General features: G+C 37.5%; 3 protein-coding genes across 3 annotated transcripts in view; 1 reads left to right on the forward strand and 2 right to left on the reverse strand.

Moving 5' to 3' along the window:
• The window catches only part of ntn4 (netrin 4), a 27,793-nt gene extending 26,764 nt beyond the window's left edge, over positions 1-1,029 (reverse strand). Inside the window, exon 1 of the mRNA XM_081359731.1 lies at positions 842-1,029. The gene's annotated coding sequence lies outside the window, so the exon portion shown is untranslated. The remainder of the gene's footprint in view (positions 1-841) is intronic.
• Positions 1-6,269, forward strand: part of amdhd1 (amidohydrolase domain containing 1) — a 6,595-nt gene extending 326 nt beyond the window's left edge. The window contains exons 2-10 of the mRNA XM_081359732.1: positions 30-317; positions 1,567-1,673; positions 1,791-1,855; positions 1,950-2,227; positions 3,435-3,660; positions 3,768-3,892; positions 4,015-4,108; positions 4,210-4,370; positions 5,707-6,269. Coding sequence (XP_081215858.1) covers positions 178-317; positions 1,567-1,673; positions 1,791-1,855; positions 1,950-2,227; positions 3,435-3,660; positions 3,768-3,892; positions 4,015-4,108; positions 4,210-4,370; positions 5,707-5,812 — 1,302 coding nt within the window. The 5' untranslated portion in view covers positions 30-177 and the 3' untranslated portion in view covers positions 5,813-6,269. The remainder of the gene's footprint in view (positions 1-29; positions 318-1,566; positions 1,674-1,790; positions 1,856-1,949; positions 2,228-3,434; positions 3,661-3,767; positions 3,893-4,014; positions 4,109-4,209; positions 4,371-5,706) is intronic.
• LOC308687303 (RPA-related protein RADX) lies at positions 5,811-16,991 on the reverse strand. The gene is made up of 15 exons (XM_081359729.1): positions 16,367-16,991; positions 15,449-15,600; positions 14,083-14,254; positions 13,545-13,653; positions 13,351-13,442; positions 13,154-13,279; positions 12,945-13,052; positions 11,449-11,622; positions 11,188-11,309; positions 10,584-10,657; positions 9,948-10,010; positions 9,821-9,870; positions 8,215-8,517; positions 7,953-8,105; positions 5,811-6,186 (listed from the first exon to the last, which is right to left on the reverse strand). Exons 1-15 carry the CDS (start codon positions 16,950-16,952, stop codon positions 6,065-6,067), a joined length of 2,406 nt encoding a protein of 801 aa, XP_081215855.1. The 5' UTR covers positions 16,953-16,991; the 3' UTR covers positions 5,811-6,064.
• Positions 16,992-17,756: the final 765 nt, after the last annotated feature.

Consider the following 17,756-nt stretch of genomic DNA (forward strand, 5'->3'; position numbering starts at 1 on the left):
AACGAAAATAACGTGTTTTCCTTGTACAGAATCGGCGGAACCTAAACATGAGCTCACTGACCATTGAAAATTTAGCGACCTTCGGCCAGGTTACCCAATTTTGGCTTTGCTAAATATTTACCCACTCTTTCATCACTGAGTTCTGCTCTGAAACACTTGCACCAAAGTTAAACTACAATGTCTTCCAGCAGTTTCAGACTTTTAGTCAAGAATGCCACCCAAGTGGTCTTGGTTTGTAGAAATGGTGAAAAGTATCTCACCGGGAATGGGATGCAGACTCTGGCTGTCGTTGAAAATGGCAGTGTGGTGATTGGACAGTAAGTCAGATGAATTCTTTATATTACTGATGGTCTGTCTCTTATTCATTGCACGTGGTAAACTCAGCATGTAAATAAGCGCTTGCAAAACTGTCTCCGTACAACATAAACAATTAGCCATTTCTTACGGTCAATATATGTTTAGGATAAAACACAAAAAAAAAGCATTGAAAATTGAATTGAAAATATAGGATTCATGCATGGCTCCCTCAAAGAGAGATTAATTATTTCAAAATACTTTAAGCAGTCAAAAACTGTCCACAAATAAGAAAATATCCACAAAGGTCAAATGGATCCGTAGTAAAGCTAAAGTAAATGTTTTAGTGTTTGTTACTATTAAGTACATGTAACTTTTGGCCCTCTAGTGGTTAAAAAGCAAAACTTCATGCATTTCGCGGAAGAACATTGTTATGGTTGTGTCGGCTCTGCGTGACTGTGAGGATGAATATTATTAATAGATAATGTTTTACAGTGAACTCTGTTAGAGAGCTACATGTGGGAATCTGTTCAACAAAATGCCTTACCTGTTGAGTTATAAAAACGCCATCTCCGCCTCACTTTTACAATAGGCCTAGATCAAATTCCTCAGTTCTCGCCATCTCTGAAAAGCCCATTTTGATTCTTGTTTTATTAGGACCTCTGTTGGCATGTCAACCTTTCTCTCTAGTTGTGACAACTGCCACCCATAGACAGTATAAGAAGCTGCCACCCCTACACCTATTTGCCTACACACCATATATGCGGCAAAGTAGCCGGAAACACACGTTTCTGTTTAGGATATGACGAGACACGTACGGGCGTTTGACGTATGTACGCAATTTCCCGCGAAAACCACCCCGCCAGGTCTAAAATATAATCACTTATAATAGTCTTACCATAGTAAATCAGGGGAAGACCAAAAAAAAAAAAAAAATTGAAGAATTGATTGTGTGTTGACTGTTACATTTTTGTTAATTTTGAACAAAAAAAAAGCCTATATAGTGTAGGCTACCTTTAACTATATTAGTTAAAGGTAGCCTACACTATATAGGCTTTTTTTTTTTTTTGTTAGTTCAGTGCATTAACAAATGTTAACAAAAATAACTTTGGGTTATTTTTGTTAACATTTGTTAATGCACTGAACTAACATGAACAAACAATGAACAAGATCTATAGGACTACTAACTAATGTTAGCAAAGGCATCATTATATATATTGTTTAAAATTAAGTCAATGGTATGTCCTCATTGAGCTATATGTGTGTGTGTAGTGATGGACTAATTAAAGCTGTTGGATCGGTAGACATCATTGAGTCTCAGTTCAAAGGAGCAAAGTTTGACAATGTTCTGGATGCTTCTGGGATGTGTGTTCTCCCAGGTAAGTGTTACATCTTCCACCCAAAATAAACAGTTGGACCCCTTCTGTTGGCAAATCCTTTAAAATCCTAAATATATATATATATATAGGTTAATGAATCTTAACATAATTTTACAGGTCTGGTTGATGCACACACACATCCAGTGTGGGCTGGAGACAGAGTGCATGAGTTTGCCATGAAGGTTTGCTTTCATTTAGTACAATCTATCTCTCCCTTTACATTTTGTGTGTCTTTAAGTCTTGGTGTCAAGAGAAGATATCTTGTTCTGTGTACAGCTGGCTGGTGCCACATACATGGAAGTGCATGAAGCAGGAGGTGGGATTCATTTTACAGTGGCACACACTCGCTCAGCAACCCAGCAACATCTATTAGCTGGGTTACAGAGCCGTCTGGAGCGCATGATGAGAGCTGGGACCACGCTGGTGGAGTGTAAGAGTGGATATGGACTTGAGATGGACACCGAACTCAAGATGCTGAGGGTGATCAATTCAGCAAGAAAGTCACTGCCAATCGGGATATCGGCAACATACTGTGGAGCCCACGCAGTACCCAAGTACACACTCTTTACAAAAAGATTTTATCATGGACAAAATTGTTCTAAGCAGTTTTTTTGTGATCATTTTTTTAACATGTAGGTTATTGTAGTCCTCAAATTGATTCTTACCAATCCTAAGGTTTCTGAATAAACTATTATAATACATGCACTTTTTCAGATATAAACACACAATAATATTAACTAAAAAAGGGAAATTCATCCAATTTTGAAGGTTAGATAGACAGACAGACAGACAGACAGATAGATCATAGACACAGATAGATGAAAGACAGAGATAGACAGACAGATACTGTAGATGATAGACAGACAGAGATAGACAGACAGAGATAGATATTTATAATTCTCAAAAGTGACAGTAAAGACATTTGTTAGAAAATATTTCAGTTTTAAATAACTGCTATTCTTTTAAACTTTCTATTCATCAAAAAATATTAAGCAGCATAACTGTTTTCAACATTGACAATAATAATATATATTTCTTAAGCAGCAAATCAGCATATCAGAATGATTTCTGAAGGATCATGTGACACTGAAGACTGGAGTAATGGTGCTGGAAATTCAGCTTTGCATCACAGGAGTACATTTTATTAAAAAAAGTATATTATAATTTAAAACAGTTTTAATTGTAAGGATATTTCATAAATTGTATCATTTTTATTGATCAAATCAATTCAGCCTTGGTAATCAAGATTTTCAAAAACAAAAAAAAAAATCTTAAAGGTGCATTGCGCAAGTCTCTGAGTTTTCTTCTGGCGACACGCGAAACTGCAACCAGAGTTGTGCACACGGTTACGTGGAGTTTGCGTTGTGGTTTGGGATGAACTAGAAGCCGGTCTCTTTGAATCCATCTTCTACTTTTGCCAAAGTCGCTTGAGTTGTCTTCGCTGATGCGGATAATGGCGGCGAATACACAAACCTGCCAGACATAGCCAGGTGAGCGTGAACGCGCATGACGTCACGCCCAGTCGATTCCGTCCCGAATCCCTCTTATTTATTTTACTGTACAGGATTATAGAGGCAATCGCAGAGATCATAGAAGGGCTCATTCAGCCCATCAGGCAATTGTTTAAGCATGTATGGGTTAGAAAAACGGGTATTTTTAACATGAAAAGTTGCTTAATGCACCTTTAACGACCCCAAACTTTTTAACAGCAGTGTAAACACCTCTTAATTTGCATATCTTATATTTTCTTTGTGTATCCAGAGGTAAAACTATGGAAGAAGCCACTCAGGACATTGTGGCCATGCAGTTGCCCAAGATAAAAAAGCTAATGGCTTCAGGAGATCTGCAGGTGGACAACATTGATGTGTTTTGTGAGAAAGGTGTGTTCGATCTGAACTCTACGCGTTGCATTCTCCAGGCTGGCAAAGACATGGGTCTCAACATCAACTTTCATGGCGATGAACTCCATCCCATGAACTCGGCACATGTATGTTTTGTTTGCACACTCACACAATTCTAGTTTCTTGCATACACCGTTCAAATGGTGTTGTTCTTACATGATCTTTGTCTCCTCTTTGTCTTCCAATCGAACAGCTTGGGGCAGAACTTGGCGCTTTAGCCATCAGTCATTTAGAAGAAGTGACAGATGATGGAATCGCTGCCATGGCAAAAGCTAAAACATCCGCGGTCCTCCTACCCACCACTGCCTATATATTAAGGTAAATAACCACAACGTTGATGTTCTCACCTTCCCTTTCCTTTTCTGTCCAGTCAATTATCAATGCAATTAAATAATTTGCAATGCTACAATGCAATAAGATTCTCCTTGTGTCTGTCTAAGGCTTTCTCCACCACGCGCGAGAGATATGCTTGATGCTGGAGTCATAGTGGCCCTGGGCAGTGACTTCAACCCCAATGCCTACTGTTGCTCAATGGTGACCATAATACACAAACATCATATTAATGAACATATGTTGGCAGTAGAAATTTGACCTGGCCACTCCATATAATTCCATTTTGTCTGTTTGTTCATTAGCCTATGGTGATGCACTTGGCCTGTGTGATGATGAAGATGTCTATGCCAGAAGCGTTGGCCGCAAGCACTATAAACGCAGCCTATGCTCTCAACCGTTCGCAGACGCACGGGTCGCTCGAAATCGGGAAACAGGGAGACCTTTTGATCATCAATGCACCACGGTTAGCTCACACACATACAGTAGCTAGAGATCTACAGGGGCAACTGCTGAATTCTTATGTTCACAAGTTGGGGGTAACTAACTACAAGTAACGCAAATTATGTAATTAGATTACTTTTGTTCAAGTAACACATTACTTTCAAATTTACATTAAAATATCAGTTACTTGTTTGCCATTTATTAACTGACAGCTCTCCTGTCCAGATGTTAAGAGAAATCGTAAGTGCGGTGGCGTTGTGTGCGCTGTGTAAACATGATTATTCCTCCTCAAAAAACGTGATAAGTAAACTTAGAATATTACACACACCTGCAGTAATTAAATGATAAATAACACAAATTTACTTTACTTTATTAACCAATGTCTTTGGTGCGGACCTACGATGATCCAATTCAACCAAACTAATAAGCAAAAATGACCTCTATTCGAGTGTCGGTCAAAAATTACAGATTTTTATTCCCAATGATATGAATGTACTATATTTTAGTTCAATAATGTTTTTTTTATATAATATTTTGTATTTTTAGGGGATTTTATGATACTAAATTATATTTACACTGTATTTACAATCCATTCATTCACTTTTTGAGCATAGACCTGAAAATTACATTTCCAACTTAAACTGTCGTAAATCTTGAATGCTTTTGATCACAGACTTAAGTTTGGTCTCTTTTCAAAGACGACACTTGGCAGATTATTGCTGAAGTGCAAAAAGATTAAAAAAGTTAATTTTACAGTTATTGTTGTGAAAAATGCACTAAAATACTATTTTTAATTTTATATGAAATATATATTTTCAAAAACACGTTTTACTCTAAAACTGCAAGAAAATCAAAGCCATAAATCTAAATAAGTTGTGTTCCAAATTTGAGCTTTATACTTAAAAAAAATGAGCTTTCAGTAAGACTTTGTTTGGCTGCAGTACCAAGTTTTCACTAGATGAAATTTGTCTGTGTTAGATAAACGTTTGTGTTTAATGTTTTTGTTTTTATTGCTGAAGTGTTGAATTTTCTTTTCATTTCACTTTTGGTGTGAAAGAACCTTTACATTTACTTAACTTTTTTTGTTATTTTATTGAACTCAGAAAAAGTAACGCAACACATTACTTTCCCATAAAAAGTAACTAAGCATCGCAATTAGTTACTTTTTCAGTGAGAAACACTATTGTAATGCATTACTTTTAAAGGTAACTTTCCCCAACACTGTTTATAAGTTGTTTGAATAAGGCATAAAAATGGTTCAATATATGAAATCAGTTATTGAGATTCAGATTATGACTGGTGCTTGATGGGACTTGTTAAGGAGGTTGTTATAATTTGAGTTCTCTTCCCTGTTGCAGGTGGGAACATCTGGTTTACCAGTTTGGGGGCCATCAGGAGCTCATCAGATATGTCATAATCAAAGGCGAGATTGTTTATGAAAATGAAAAAGTCTTGACCCTTTGAGCATCAGGCACCACAGTCAATCCCTCAATGAAGCCAGTGCAACACAAGATTGTGTGGTAAAATTTTATTACCATGGATAGTAAACCTCATGGAACCATACTCGAATACTCAATAATAAAATTAAAGAACATGTTTGTTGATAAAATAAATAAATAAATAAATAATATAGGGTGATTCTGTTTACAGCAGTGGTATAAAATCATACAAACTTCTTTTATATCAATGTGTCCTTCCATCTCCAGAACGCTTTCATCATCGTAAAGGAAATGCTCGGTTTAGCACCAGTTCCATCTTCTCTGCTCCTAATGCACACGCGTCTAACACACACACTAGTCTTTGATTGGTCAACTGATTTGCGGTGGCGATCATGTCAGCTGTTGGAGAAGAAAGAGAAACCAGATTTACATGTTTAGCTGTTTTATACCCACAGGAAATGAAAGTGATAAAATAAAGGATTAAAACAGAATTGTTTCCTTTTGAATCAGTATGGTTTTATTTAGGGTTTTTTTCCTCCAAATTTTAATTGTTGGGATCCATTTTATGATCTATATTACATCAGAGTACATCTACTGTAAGAAGCCAGACACTAGAAGAAAAAAAACTCCCCTCTTTTATCGGAATACAGAATGAATACAATTCTTGTGATATTGCTCGTGGCAATATGATATTTTAGAAAAAAGATGATGTCCTACCCATCACTCTTAGAAAAAAGGTTCTATATAGAACCCTAAAGGGTTCTTTATGGATTTAGTTTTAATTAATTCATTTTGTTTGTATTCATTTTTACATTTTAATTAAATATTATGAATCAAATGGCTTACTTTATCACTAGAAAAAACAAACAAACATGCTAAACATGAAAATATAATGCAGTCATTTAAGACATTTCACCTTATATAGAATCTTTTGGCATAAAGGGGTTTATATAGAACATGGTGTACTACACTAAGTTTAGTAGCTGAAAGCATTGTCAAATTTGCTCAAATATGACCATTTTTGTTTGAATGGATTTATGAAATATGTGTTTCGACACTGAAATTCGTTCTAAATAAAAAGGGCCTTCATATTAAAGCCCTGCATTTCAGCCCGAGCCCGACGGGCCCCGACTTTTTTACGCCCCTAGGGCCGGGCTTCGGGCCAATTTTCACGTCATAGTTCACATGCGGGCCGGGCCTCGGGCCTTTTTTGGGTTATGCTTCTTTTTATATTTTTAGACATTAATTAAAAAAAAATATGAGAAGTTGACGTCGACGATAGAAAAACAAACATAGAAAGACATTTAATAACCTCATAACTTTAACAATCTTATAATTACACTGACATATGAAGGTTTCCCGTCGGCGCAACCAACGATTCACCTCATGTGCAAATAATGGAGAATATTAAGAGAAAAATCGCGAGTGATAGAAGAGAGGACTGGGTTAAAATCTTCCACTGTGGATGTTATTCTTTTTCTCCACGACGCTCTGTAAGAGACTGTTCTAACTTTTCGTTTGATTGGACTTTATTTTCGTTTAACTGTTGGAAACTACTGGAAAAAAGAATGGCCATGTTCTGGTGCATTTTTGAGGTAAGATAACCTGCAAGTTTGTTTTTGATTTATTTTATTTTATTTGTTTAGATTGGTTATTGCTCATTTCGTTTGCGAGCACTGTTTCGAGCAGCCTGAGCCTGCCTCAGTATTTCAAAAAATGTACTCACTGTGGTTTAATAAATAAACATTAAACTAACTGTTTGTGTGATATGCTTGAAGTGTTTTATATCTATGGATTTTATTGTAGCTAAGTAAAGTATTAGCGTTGATTTGAGAGGCTAAATTGATCAAACATGTTTTACTCGCTGTTGGCTCGGCTTGCTTGGTCGTCAATTTTATTTATTAAATTTTTTTTAAATGCTCCAAACATTTGTCTAAATTAACTTAATAAAGAAATGAAAAGAAAAGAAACATAACTTACAAAACGGACATATTTTAATGGCAGTCTGTCGCTGTGAAAAAAAAAAAAACGGGCTCGGGTCGGACTCGGGCTGATAATTCTGATGAGCTGTCGGACACGGGTCGGGCTAGTGCCTGAGCGTCTCGGGCCAGGACCGGGCTCGGGCCTAAATGTGAGGCCCGTGCAGGGCTCTACTTCATATTTACCGGGGCTTGGGGGCGGGGCATGTGGTGAAAACCCTCCATGTGATAGGATAGACTCCCAAGAGTTATCATGTGACAGGGGGAGGGGCATCCAGTGCAAGTTTCCCGGGGCAGCAGGCAGAAAAAGAGCATCAAGCATCACTCCATCTGATAAAGCTGTGCACACAAGTGAAATAAAAACATTTGATCACAATACTACAAACACACTGTGACTGACACTTTGACTTCACAGTGTTCAATGCAAAAAACAAATTGCAATGTGCACCTCTCAGTGTCAGAGTGAAGTAGCCAGTGTAGCAGGAGGCGGGGCTAAATGACTCCAGCTCTCTCTGTGGGAGGAGCTTGTGAAAGTTGTTGACCTGCATCCCCACGGCAACAGCCTGAACATGTCGTCGCTCGTAACAAAAAACCCGTGGCAGAGTTTCAATGGCGACCCGTGTCAGTCCCAGACGTGAGGTCATGGGACTAGTGGGCGGCGTCAAGAACTCTTCCTCGTCATCTTCATCATTACTATCATCATCCTGTTCTCCGACTAGAAACTCCATGGCGCCATCAAACAGAGAAAAATCTGCAGGGCACAGGCACACATGATCTTTCAATAGAAATTCAATGCAAATCTGAGCAAATTCGCCTCTGACAAGAGATACATGTCATTATTGTATATACAATTTACAACAGTTACAATAACTGTTCTGTTAAAGGATTAGTTCACTTCAGAATTCAAATTTCCTGATAATTTACTCACCCCCCACGTCATCCAAGATATTCATGTCTTTCTTTCTTCAGTCGAAAAGAAATTAAGGTTTTTGAGGAAAACGTTCCAGGATTTTTCTCCATATAGTGGACTTCAATGGGGTCCAACGGGTTGAAGGTCCAAAGTGCAGTTTCAATGCAGTTCAAAGGGCTCTACACAATCCCAGTCGAGGAATAAGGGTCTTATCTAGCGAAACCATGTCATTTTCTAAAAAAAAGTAAAATATATATACTTTTTAACCACAAATGCTCGTCTTGCACGTCCACGACTTCACACTTTACGTAATAACGTTGGAATGGTCAGGCGGTAACCTGACGTAGGCGGAAAATGTAGGGTAGGGCGAAAAACTCCCATCTCATTTTCACATCGTTGTTTTGCTTTAAAAAAATGTTTTTGTTTTTGTAAAGGGCGTTTGACTTGGTCTTTGCATGACTTTGTAAGCACTAGGTCGGTACTTCTGCCTATGTCATGCATGACCTTTCAACGTGATTACGTAATGAGTGGCGTGTTACAGCTAGTGCAAGACGAGCATTTGTGGTTAAAAAGTATATAAATGTTGATTTATTTATTTTTTATATAAAATGACAGATGGATTGGCTAGATAAGACCCTTATTCCTCGACTGGGATTATGTAGAGCCCTTTGAACTGCATTGAAACTGCAATTGGGACCTTCAACCCGTTGGACCCCATTGAAGTCCACTATATGGAGAAACATCCAGGAATGTTTTCCTCAAAAACCTTCAATTCTTTTCGACTGAAGAAAGAAAGACATGAACATCTTAGATGACGTGGGGGTGAGTAAATTATCAGGAAATTTGAATTCTGAAGTGAACTAATCCTTCAAAAACCCTCTGTTGATCCGACAGACCGTGGGCGGGGATACAAAAATGCGGAAGTACAATCTGTAGTTTCATGAAAGCCATAGAGCTGTCAAAAGAGTTTTGCTGATAAATAAAAGGGACTTTCTTGGTCCAGTTAACACAGAGAATGAGTAAACACTGTTCATTTACTACCGACACTATAACAATACAAAGCAGAATGAAAATCGGCAAACTTGCACCCAAGAACACCCAAAAATTTGTATGGTTTGTTAACAACGCCACTGCATTCTCTTACCCGTCTCTGCGTCATCCTCTGTTGCAAATGGTTGCAGAGGTGGTGCCAACCTGACAGAGAATGAATTATTATTATAATTATTCTTCTAACAGCAGTTCTTCTGTATCAGACAGAAACACATTCTTACCTCTTTCTCGGGCTAGTACTGCTGAAAAGTTTCCGCTTCGCGGGTGTCCTGTGAGGCTCAGACCTGCGGTAAAAACAATTGTAAGGAACAGTTCAACTAATAAAGATCCAATCTCATATGCTTATGTTTCTTAGAAAATCAAAAGGAGGTCTTTAGCTGCTCTGTTCCACGCAATGACAGATAAACGGTCACTGTGATTTTGCCAAGTAAGACATGTTCCTGGATCAACATTTCTGTCTGAAAATGTATTCCTAACCCTGACCCTACCCCTAAACCTAACCCTACCCATAAGTTATCCCTAAAATCAGAGGGAATTGATGGTGAACAACACTGATGTAGAAGCACCTAACCCTTATTTTAAGCCTAAACTTGACATAAACTCTAAACTTGTCCCTCAAATCTGATTGGTTGATTTGAATGTTGTTTCAGGATCAGCAAAGATGTCGATCCAGGATCATGTTGTACTTGGTGAAATCGCGTTTACCGAAGGGGAAGAGATGCTGTCAAGCTGCTAGCTATCGAATCTCATTCACACTTCTGCTTCTGTGTTGTGTTAAGTTACAAGAACATTTTTGATCATTCCTGGATGAACTATTCAATACACATCATATCAGAAACCCAAAACAACACACACACCCCTCTCTCTGCCGTGGCACTCTAGGGCTGAGCGGAGCCGATGGGAGATCCGAATACTGTGTTCGCCCATTGTTCTATAAAAGAAAAGAAAATAGAGATATAAGAGAGGTACATTATCACTCAAGTTTGGAGTCCGTAAGATTTATTTATTTAAAGAAAGAAATACTCTTATTCAGCAAGAATGCATCAAATTGATCAAAAGCGACAGTAAAGACAATGCGTTTTATTTAAACTTTCTATTCATCAAAGAATCCAGAATAAATGTTTCACAATATTTGATGATATTGTAATTTTTAATACCATTACTAACTGATAATACTAAGAAATGTTTCTTAAGCAGCAAATCAGCATACCAGAATGATTTCTGAAGGATCATGTGACCCTGAAGACTGGTGTAATGATGCTGAAATGCATCACATGAATTACATTAATATATTTAAATAGAAAACCTGTAATAATATTTCACAATATTACTGTTTTTTTTTTTTTAAATCAAATAAATGCAGCCTCGAGGCTTCTTAGAAAACATACAACCCCAAACTTTTGAACAGCGTATGTTGTTGGCTGTATAATAGTGTGGGGTATTCGTTGCTGATGTGTGTACCTCTCTATGGTGGTAGCAGGCTGCAGTGACCACACACTGAAGAGCAAACTGTCGTTTCTCTCTATAATTTAACTTCTCACACTCTAATTTCATCTCTCCTCCACTGATGAGACCAGCTTCCCCTGCAAACACACACACACACACTAAAATTAGCCACAGGAAGAGCTCCAAGTGAAGGTATCAAAGCCCCGAAGAGGTATCATCTTTTCATAAACACTGGCAAACTCTACAAACATTCGCAAGTCGTTTTCTGCTTCTCACCTTGTCTGTGTTCCATGAAGCTATTCAGTGAAACAGGAAGTGGTGGGTAGCTGAAATATCCTCCAATCACAGCTCTTTCCAGCAGGCCGCTCTCGTCGACCTGCTTCAGCCAGTGAAGAAACTGGCGGATGGGCCGGACACCTCTGTATGGCATCACGGGGTGAGACCCTGTGCCTGTTTTCATGTTTGCAAATGATAGCACAGGATTCTACCAATTCAGCAAATAAGTTTACATTCACTACCATTCAAATGTTTGGCGTCTGTAAGACTTTTTAAAGGGGTCATGAATTGAGAAATCAAATTTTCCTAGATCTTTTGACATATAAGAGCCGGAGGTCATTGTTCTGAGAGACATTTTGTCTTTATTTTAAACTTTGTCATGTAAGTGTGTGTCCAGTAGGGGTCCCTCTTCGGTAATTGGTTACAGAATATAGCTGAACCTTTCTTCAGGTAACAGGTGTTGGTGGAGGGAAGGTGCACACACATTTTTGACCACTATGCTAACTTATGCTATGCAAGTAGGAAATCTGTACTGGTGATGGACTGGAACTGTGGATTTATTGACTGTTTGTTTGGATTCTAGCTTGAAATGAGGACCAGTCACGGTAAAATAAATCTATGACTGTGAGCATATTAACTTGTGTGTGTGCAGTGAATATTAACGCGGGCGTGCGCATCCATTAACAAGCACTGTCCAGCATCCCTCAGCTGCTTTAGGTAATAGACTTGGCTGCTTACAATTGTACTATAAAATATTTAGTAAGTTTCAGAACTTTCAGTGCAATGAAAGGCCGTCTCTGCAGAAGATCAACGTACTTAAACTTTATTTGCTACAACCAAGACTCATAAAGCATATCTAATGCGCATAAATGTTTCACAGTTGGCAAATGTCTCAACTATCTAACTAGATAAACACCTTTATGTAGTGTCTTCGTTTTAACTCTAATATAATGTAGTAAAATACAACACTACTTAACAAATACACAAGGATTTATGTATTTGTCGCAGACTGGAGTATTCTAAATATTTGAGATGTATGTTAGCTGTCTTCTGATTCAGGATCAGATTCTGGCACAAACATGTATAGATGAATTTCAGCGGTTGCCATTTTTCTAAATCAGAAGTAGTTCAATATTATTTCAATTTAGAATAACCGTTTTCTGTTAATATATTTTAAAATGCAATTTATTCCTGTGAGCAAAGCTGAATTTTCAGCATCATTACTCCAGTCTTCAGTGTCACATGATCCTTCAGAAATCATTCTAATATGATGATTTCCTACTTAAGAAACATTCATTATTATTATCAATATTTTTGTGGGAATTGTAATACATGTGTTTTCATGATTACTTGACTAATATAAAGTTCAAAAGAACGGAAGTTATTTAAAATTCAAATCTTTTGAAACATTATAAGTGTCTTACTGATCCCAAACTTTTGAACGGTAGGGTATATTACATGTCTGATCTATGAAGGTGTTTAACTGTGTTATTTACCTGTGCAGTAAATCTGGGTTAGTGATGTGTTGGTGAGATATTCAAAAGTTGTAGCTCTGTCCACTGCACTTCTGATAAGCTTTAGTCTGGTGCAGACAACCAGTGCCACTGAATAATAAAAATACAGTTTTTATTATACAGTACAGTTTGTCTGTAGTAACAGGACAGTGATGGAGAATAAAAAAAGAGACAATAAAGTGACTTTGTACTTGGATAGACGCGGCTGTGAATGTCAGGCTGTGATGTGGAGAAGAGCTTGATCATGATGGGCTTGTCTGATGTTCTATCCACAAGTTGGAGCCACCGATACTCCTCGATCTCTGACCTTTGCCCATCTGCAAGGAAAAAATATTTCAGTGTATTGGCTTAAGATTGAGCATATTTCTGTGTGTACCAAACATCTCACCTTTCTTCCTGACACGTTCTGGGCGACCAACAAAGATCACCACACCGATGACATCGCAGATGTGGCCTTGAGGACAACTAGGAAGCTCCTGCCTATAAAACATGATCACATATTACATTTATCTGTGCTGTACAAGTCTTCGATCTCAATGTAAGACTCCAGAGGATATTGAGATTGGGATTTTGTGTGCACACCTGTAGATGAATGAATGAGGCAGGTTTGGCAAAACCCAATCTGGAGAAATCTGGTTCTTGGGGATGATGGTAATTTGAGCAGTGGGGTTCCTGGAATTAAGACTGATCTCTAAAGGAGGAACAGATGATGGTAGAATACAAGTTGTTATAAATGAGAACAAATATCTACATCTAATTCATATACTGCAACATAGGCCCTGCGTTTTGGTATGACTCGTCTCAAAATGATTATATTAACTTATTGATATTAAAAGTGGCTCTACAAGCAACTGAATCATAGAATCACTTAGCTTTCCACACATAGATTCTCCATTTTGGCTTTATTTTTGTTGAATAAATAATGAAACGGTGTAATGCTGTATGTCAAGTGTTGTTATTCATCTGAGGTTGTAATTTTAAGACCTGCTAAAGACCAGACGATTTTTTATTATTTCCTAATACAAAACCATAGATTTCAAAGTGTTCATAGAATACTTTCTTTTTCACATGACTGTATATGTTATAACTTCAAATGTGAGATGGCTATAATTCTTCCTACCAATGTGTGGCTCTGATTCCTGCCCCGTGCGGCTGCCGTAACTCTCCTTGACTCTGTAGTGACGCAATCGTACAACTTGACCCGGATGTAGGATTCGGTACCATTCCAGACAGACTGTGTTCCACAGCACAACACAAGCAGTGGACGAGCCATCACCGACCTGCAACTCTGCCTGAGAAAAACAGATTGATGGAAGGAGTTACTTTCAATGTCAAACCAATGTTGTGATACTTAAAGGTGCAGTGTGTGATTTTTAGCGGCGTCTAGTGGTGAGGTTGCGAATTGCAAACAACAGAAGTTACGGTGGCCGACAGGAAAAGATGTCGTCGTCTGAGACAGCAGAGAGTAGCCAGTGAAGCAATGAGGTTTCTTTACAAAGATGAAGTAAGAAATTATGTTTACTTAATTATTCAGTAAAACTAAATGTTATTGCGAATATTATTGTTACTTGTTCATCATTGCGTCAGTGTTTTATTCGCTGACTTTAGCTAGCTTCATTGCATGAAGAACAAAATAGTGACGAAACGCGTTTGTCCGTTTAGGGCTACTGTAGAAAAATGGTGGCACAAAATGGCGACTTAACATGTAAGGGGACCCGCGGTGTATGTAGATAGAAATAGCTCGTTCTAAGGTAATAAAAACATAACGGTTCATTATATAATGTCTTTATACACCACTGAAAACATAGTTATGTATATGATATTGCATTTCTGTCAACAGATCCTCAACAGTTGATGGGAAAGTTGAATGAGCGGATGAGAAAGTCCTGAGAAGGGCTTTTAAAGTAATATAGTCAAAGTCCCCCTGTAGTCAATAATTTTATCCCTTAAAATTCATCTTTGATCACCAAAGTGACATATTTAAACGTTTTTTCCTTGATTAAAAATGGCTTGAATATAATTCTAGACCTTTGCCTCATTTAGTATATGCAGTTCTATGAATATGCAAATTAGCCCCGCCTCTTTGGTTCACTGCAGTTTTACTTATGTATTTGCACATGATTTGTCTTAAAGCATATTGAAAACACCACATAGACATATAAACAACATTAAAGGCTTGATTTTCACCACAGGAGGACTTTAAATCTTTGCCGGTAAACATAATATAAAATTTTAAAATCAGGTGGAAGCAAGTGCAAAAATATAAATCGACGACGACCAATACAATAAAATCACTAATATGAGCCGATATGATCCAGAATCCCATCTCTACTTCTTAGTAGATTCTTTCTTACCAAAGCAACTTGAATTCTTTCAGAAACTAATAAAAAAACAATATTTATCATATTACATATTTTAATATGACCAAGTTCCTATAGGTACCAGAAATTTGCATGGAAAAGGAAGTCTTGTATTTGACCGCTGACCTTATAGGGACATTCACACTTCTGATCTGCTTTCCCATAATATATCAGTCTGGATTTGTGAAGGATCCGCACACACAGGGCGCCCCGGTACCGGCGAGATCCACTCAAGAAATGCCGACGTAATTCTGCGAGTGAAACTGTGGACCCGATATCTGCCACCAGACACAAAAGCATACGCATGAATACCAACACAGCATCATATTAATATGTGGCACTCATCTTACTGTTTTCAGAAACACTTTCTCCTATTTAGTCATATAAGAGGTTGAGATGCCCATCTGGACGGTATTTTTGAGCCAGATAAGTGGTGTTATAAGAAAATGAAAATTCTATCATCATTTATTAACCCTAACACTGTTTCAAACCTTTATGCATTTCTTTCTTTCTAATGTGGAACAGAATGTTGAATATTTCGAGAAATGTCTGTCTGTCTGTCTTTTTTCTTTTTTTTTTTTTTTTCATACAATGGAAGTCAATGTTCACAAAAACTATTTGTCTTCTTCTGTTGAACACAAAAGAAGATATTTTGAAGAATATGATGAGAATAACCAAACAGTTGGCCAGAAACTGTTTGGTTATTCTCATATTCTTCAAAATTGCTTTTGTGTTCAGCCAAAGAAAGAAATTCATACAGGTCTGGAATAACTTGAGTGTGAGTAAATGATGACAGAATTTTCATTTTTGGCTAAACTTTCCCTTTAATGTTAAAGATTTACTCTTTTTACCTTATTTCATTTGTTTTGCCTTACCTAGTGTGATTTTCAGTGAATGTTATTGAATCCAATTAGGAAATTTGAACCTAATACAAGTATTTGAGAAGGTATGCACTCTGGTGCCCAAGTTAAATGTTTATAAGAGAGTGATTCCCTCAAATGCAGCCTAGGTAGACACAGCTAAACAGCCTTTATGAACACACACCATCTATGTCATCTCCAGAGTCCTCGGCGTCGGGCTCAGAGGGGATCGTGTCCCGCCACATCTCTCCATAGAAGTCGCGGTTATTCCACAGCGGCAGGTATGAGCTTCTGCGGGCTCTGAGCGGGTGCGTGCTCGGTTCGGTTCCCATCCACGGAAGGGACCTCACGTTGACGGAGGAGAGCGCCCGAAGAGCCGCGTCCCCCCCGGAGAGTCGGTCCACCTCCAGGCTGCACACATGGAAAGAGTCGCCGTCTTCCCCGCGGCTGAGCTCCACACTCCGTACGACGGAGCCGCAGTGAAGTTTATTCACGCTGATGAGTCTGTTTATCGCCGGATCCAGAGACACGCGGATCTTACAGTCTCCATCCGTGATAGTGGCGTCAAACAGACTCTCTGACATCGAAATACTGTCCGGGAAACGGACGCCGAAGTCTGCGTCTCTGCCGTAGCGCTCCAGAGAGATCACGTAAAGCAGTTCCGAGCGGGTTCGTGCTCGCGGGGAGGCAGACGTGCTGGATATTAATCTTTTTAGGGTCTTTTTGAGTGTGCAGCAGCACTCAGAGGAACTGCCTGACAGCGCCGCCATGTCTGCGCGACACAATAACAACACCACCGCAAAGCATTGTGGGAGATTGAGTTCAGCACAGAACGGTAGATTGCACAAGAAAAGATACATTGCAAGAAAACGGAAAATGAAATAATAAATAGACAAATAAAGAAAGAAACAAAGTAAAATACTAAAAAATAGAAATATATATTAGAAAAAGTATATATTAAATTCATATTATATCCTATGATTTATATCTGAAGAAAAAAATATATGAAGAGCTGCATAATATATCTGCAGAATATTATACATATATATATATATATATATATATATATATATATTAATTATAGAAAGAAAATTAAATATAAAAAAATATATTATAATAATTAATGTAAATAATTATTTTAAATAAAGATAATAGAAGAAAAAAAATACACGTATAAAGATAAAAGGAGAAAACTATAAAAAAATATTAGGAATACATATTTATAATTAACAAAGAAGAATACTGAAAAACAGAAATCCAATAGAAATAAAAATGTATGACAGAAATATATCATATTTAGTTCATAGGCATATGAATTATATCTGAAGAATATATATATCTATATATACAGTATATTCTTCAGATATATATAAATAATGAAATAGGCCTACATGTATAAAGATAAAGGAGAAAACTATACAAATATTTAGAACTACGAATTATATAATTATATATAGTCTGAAATGCACGTATGAAGAAAAAAAATCAATATATAAATACAAAGGCCTTTCCATATTTATAAAGTTTGACAGAAGTTTGAACTTTGAAATTCACCGTGATCTGTCAACGTTCCC

This window comes from Scardinius erythrophthalmus (assembly GCF_964197995.2).
Source record: "Scardinius erythrophthalmus genome assembly, chromosome: 2".
Lineage (NCBI taxonomy): Eukaryota > Metazoa > Chordata > Actinopteri > Cypriniformes > Leuciscidae > Scardinius > Scardinius erythrophthalmus.

What these genes read in the sequence shown, in the direction of transcription:
- LOC308687303 (XM_081359729.1), bottom strand. Translation starts at nt 16,952, where the DNA reads ATGGCGGCGCTGTCAGGCAGTTCCTCTGAGTGCTGCTGCACACTCAAA. An exon ending in TCACAGCCGCGTCTATCCAA is followed by an intron (nt 13,053 to 13,153) that starts GTACAAAGTCAC and finishes TTTATTATTCAG; the next exon opens with TGGCACTGGTTGTCTGCACC. An exon ending in CTTCATGGAACACAGACAAG is followed by an intron (nt 11,310 to 11,448) that starts GTGAGAAGCAGA and finishes GTGTGTTTGCAG; the next exon opens with GGGAAGCTGGTCTCATCAGT.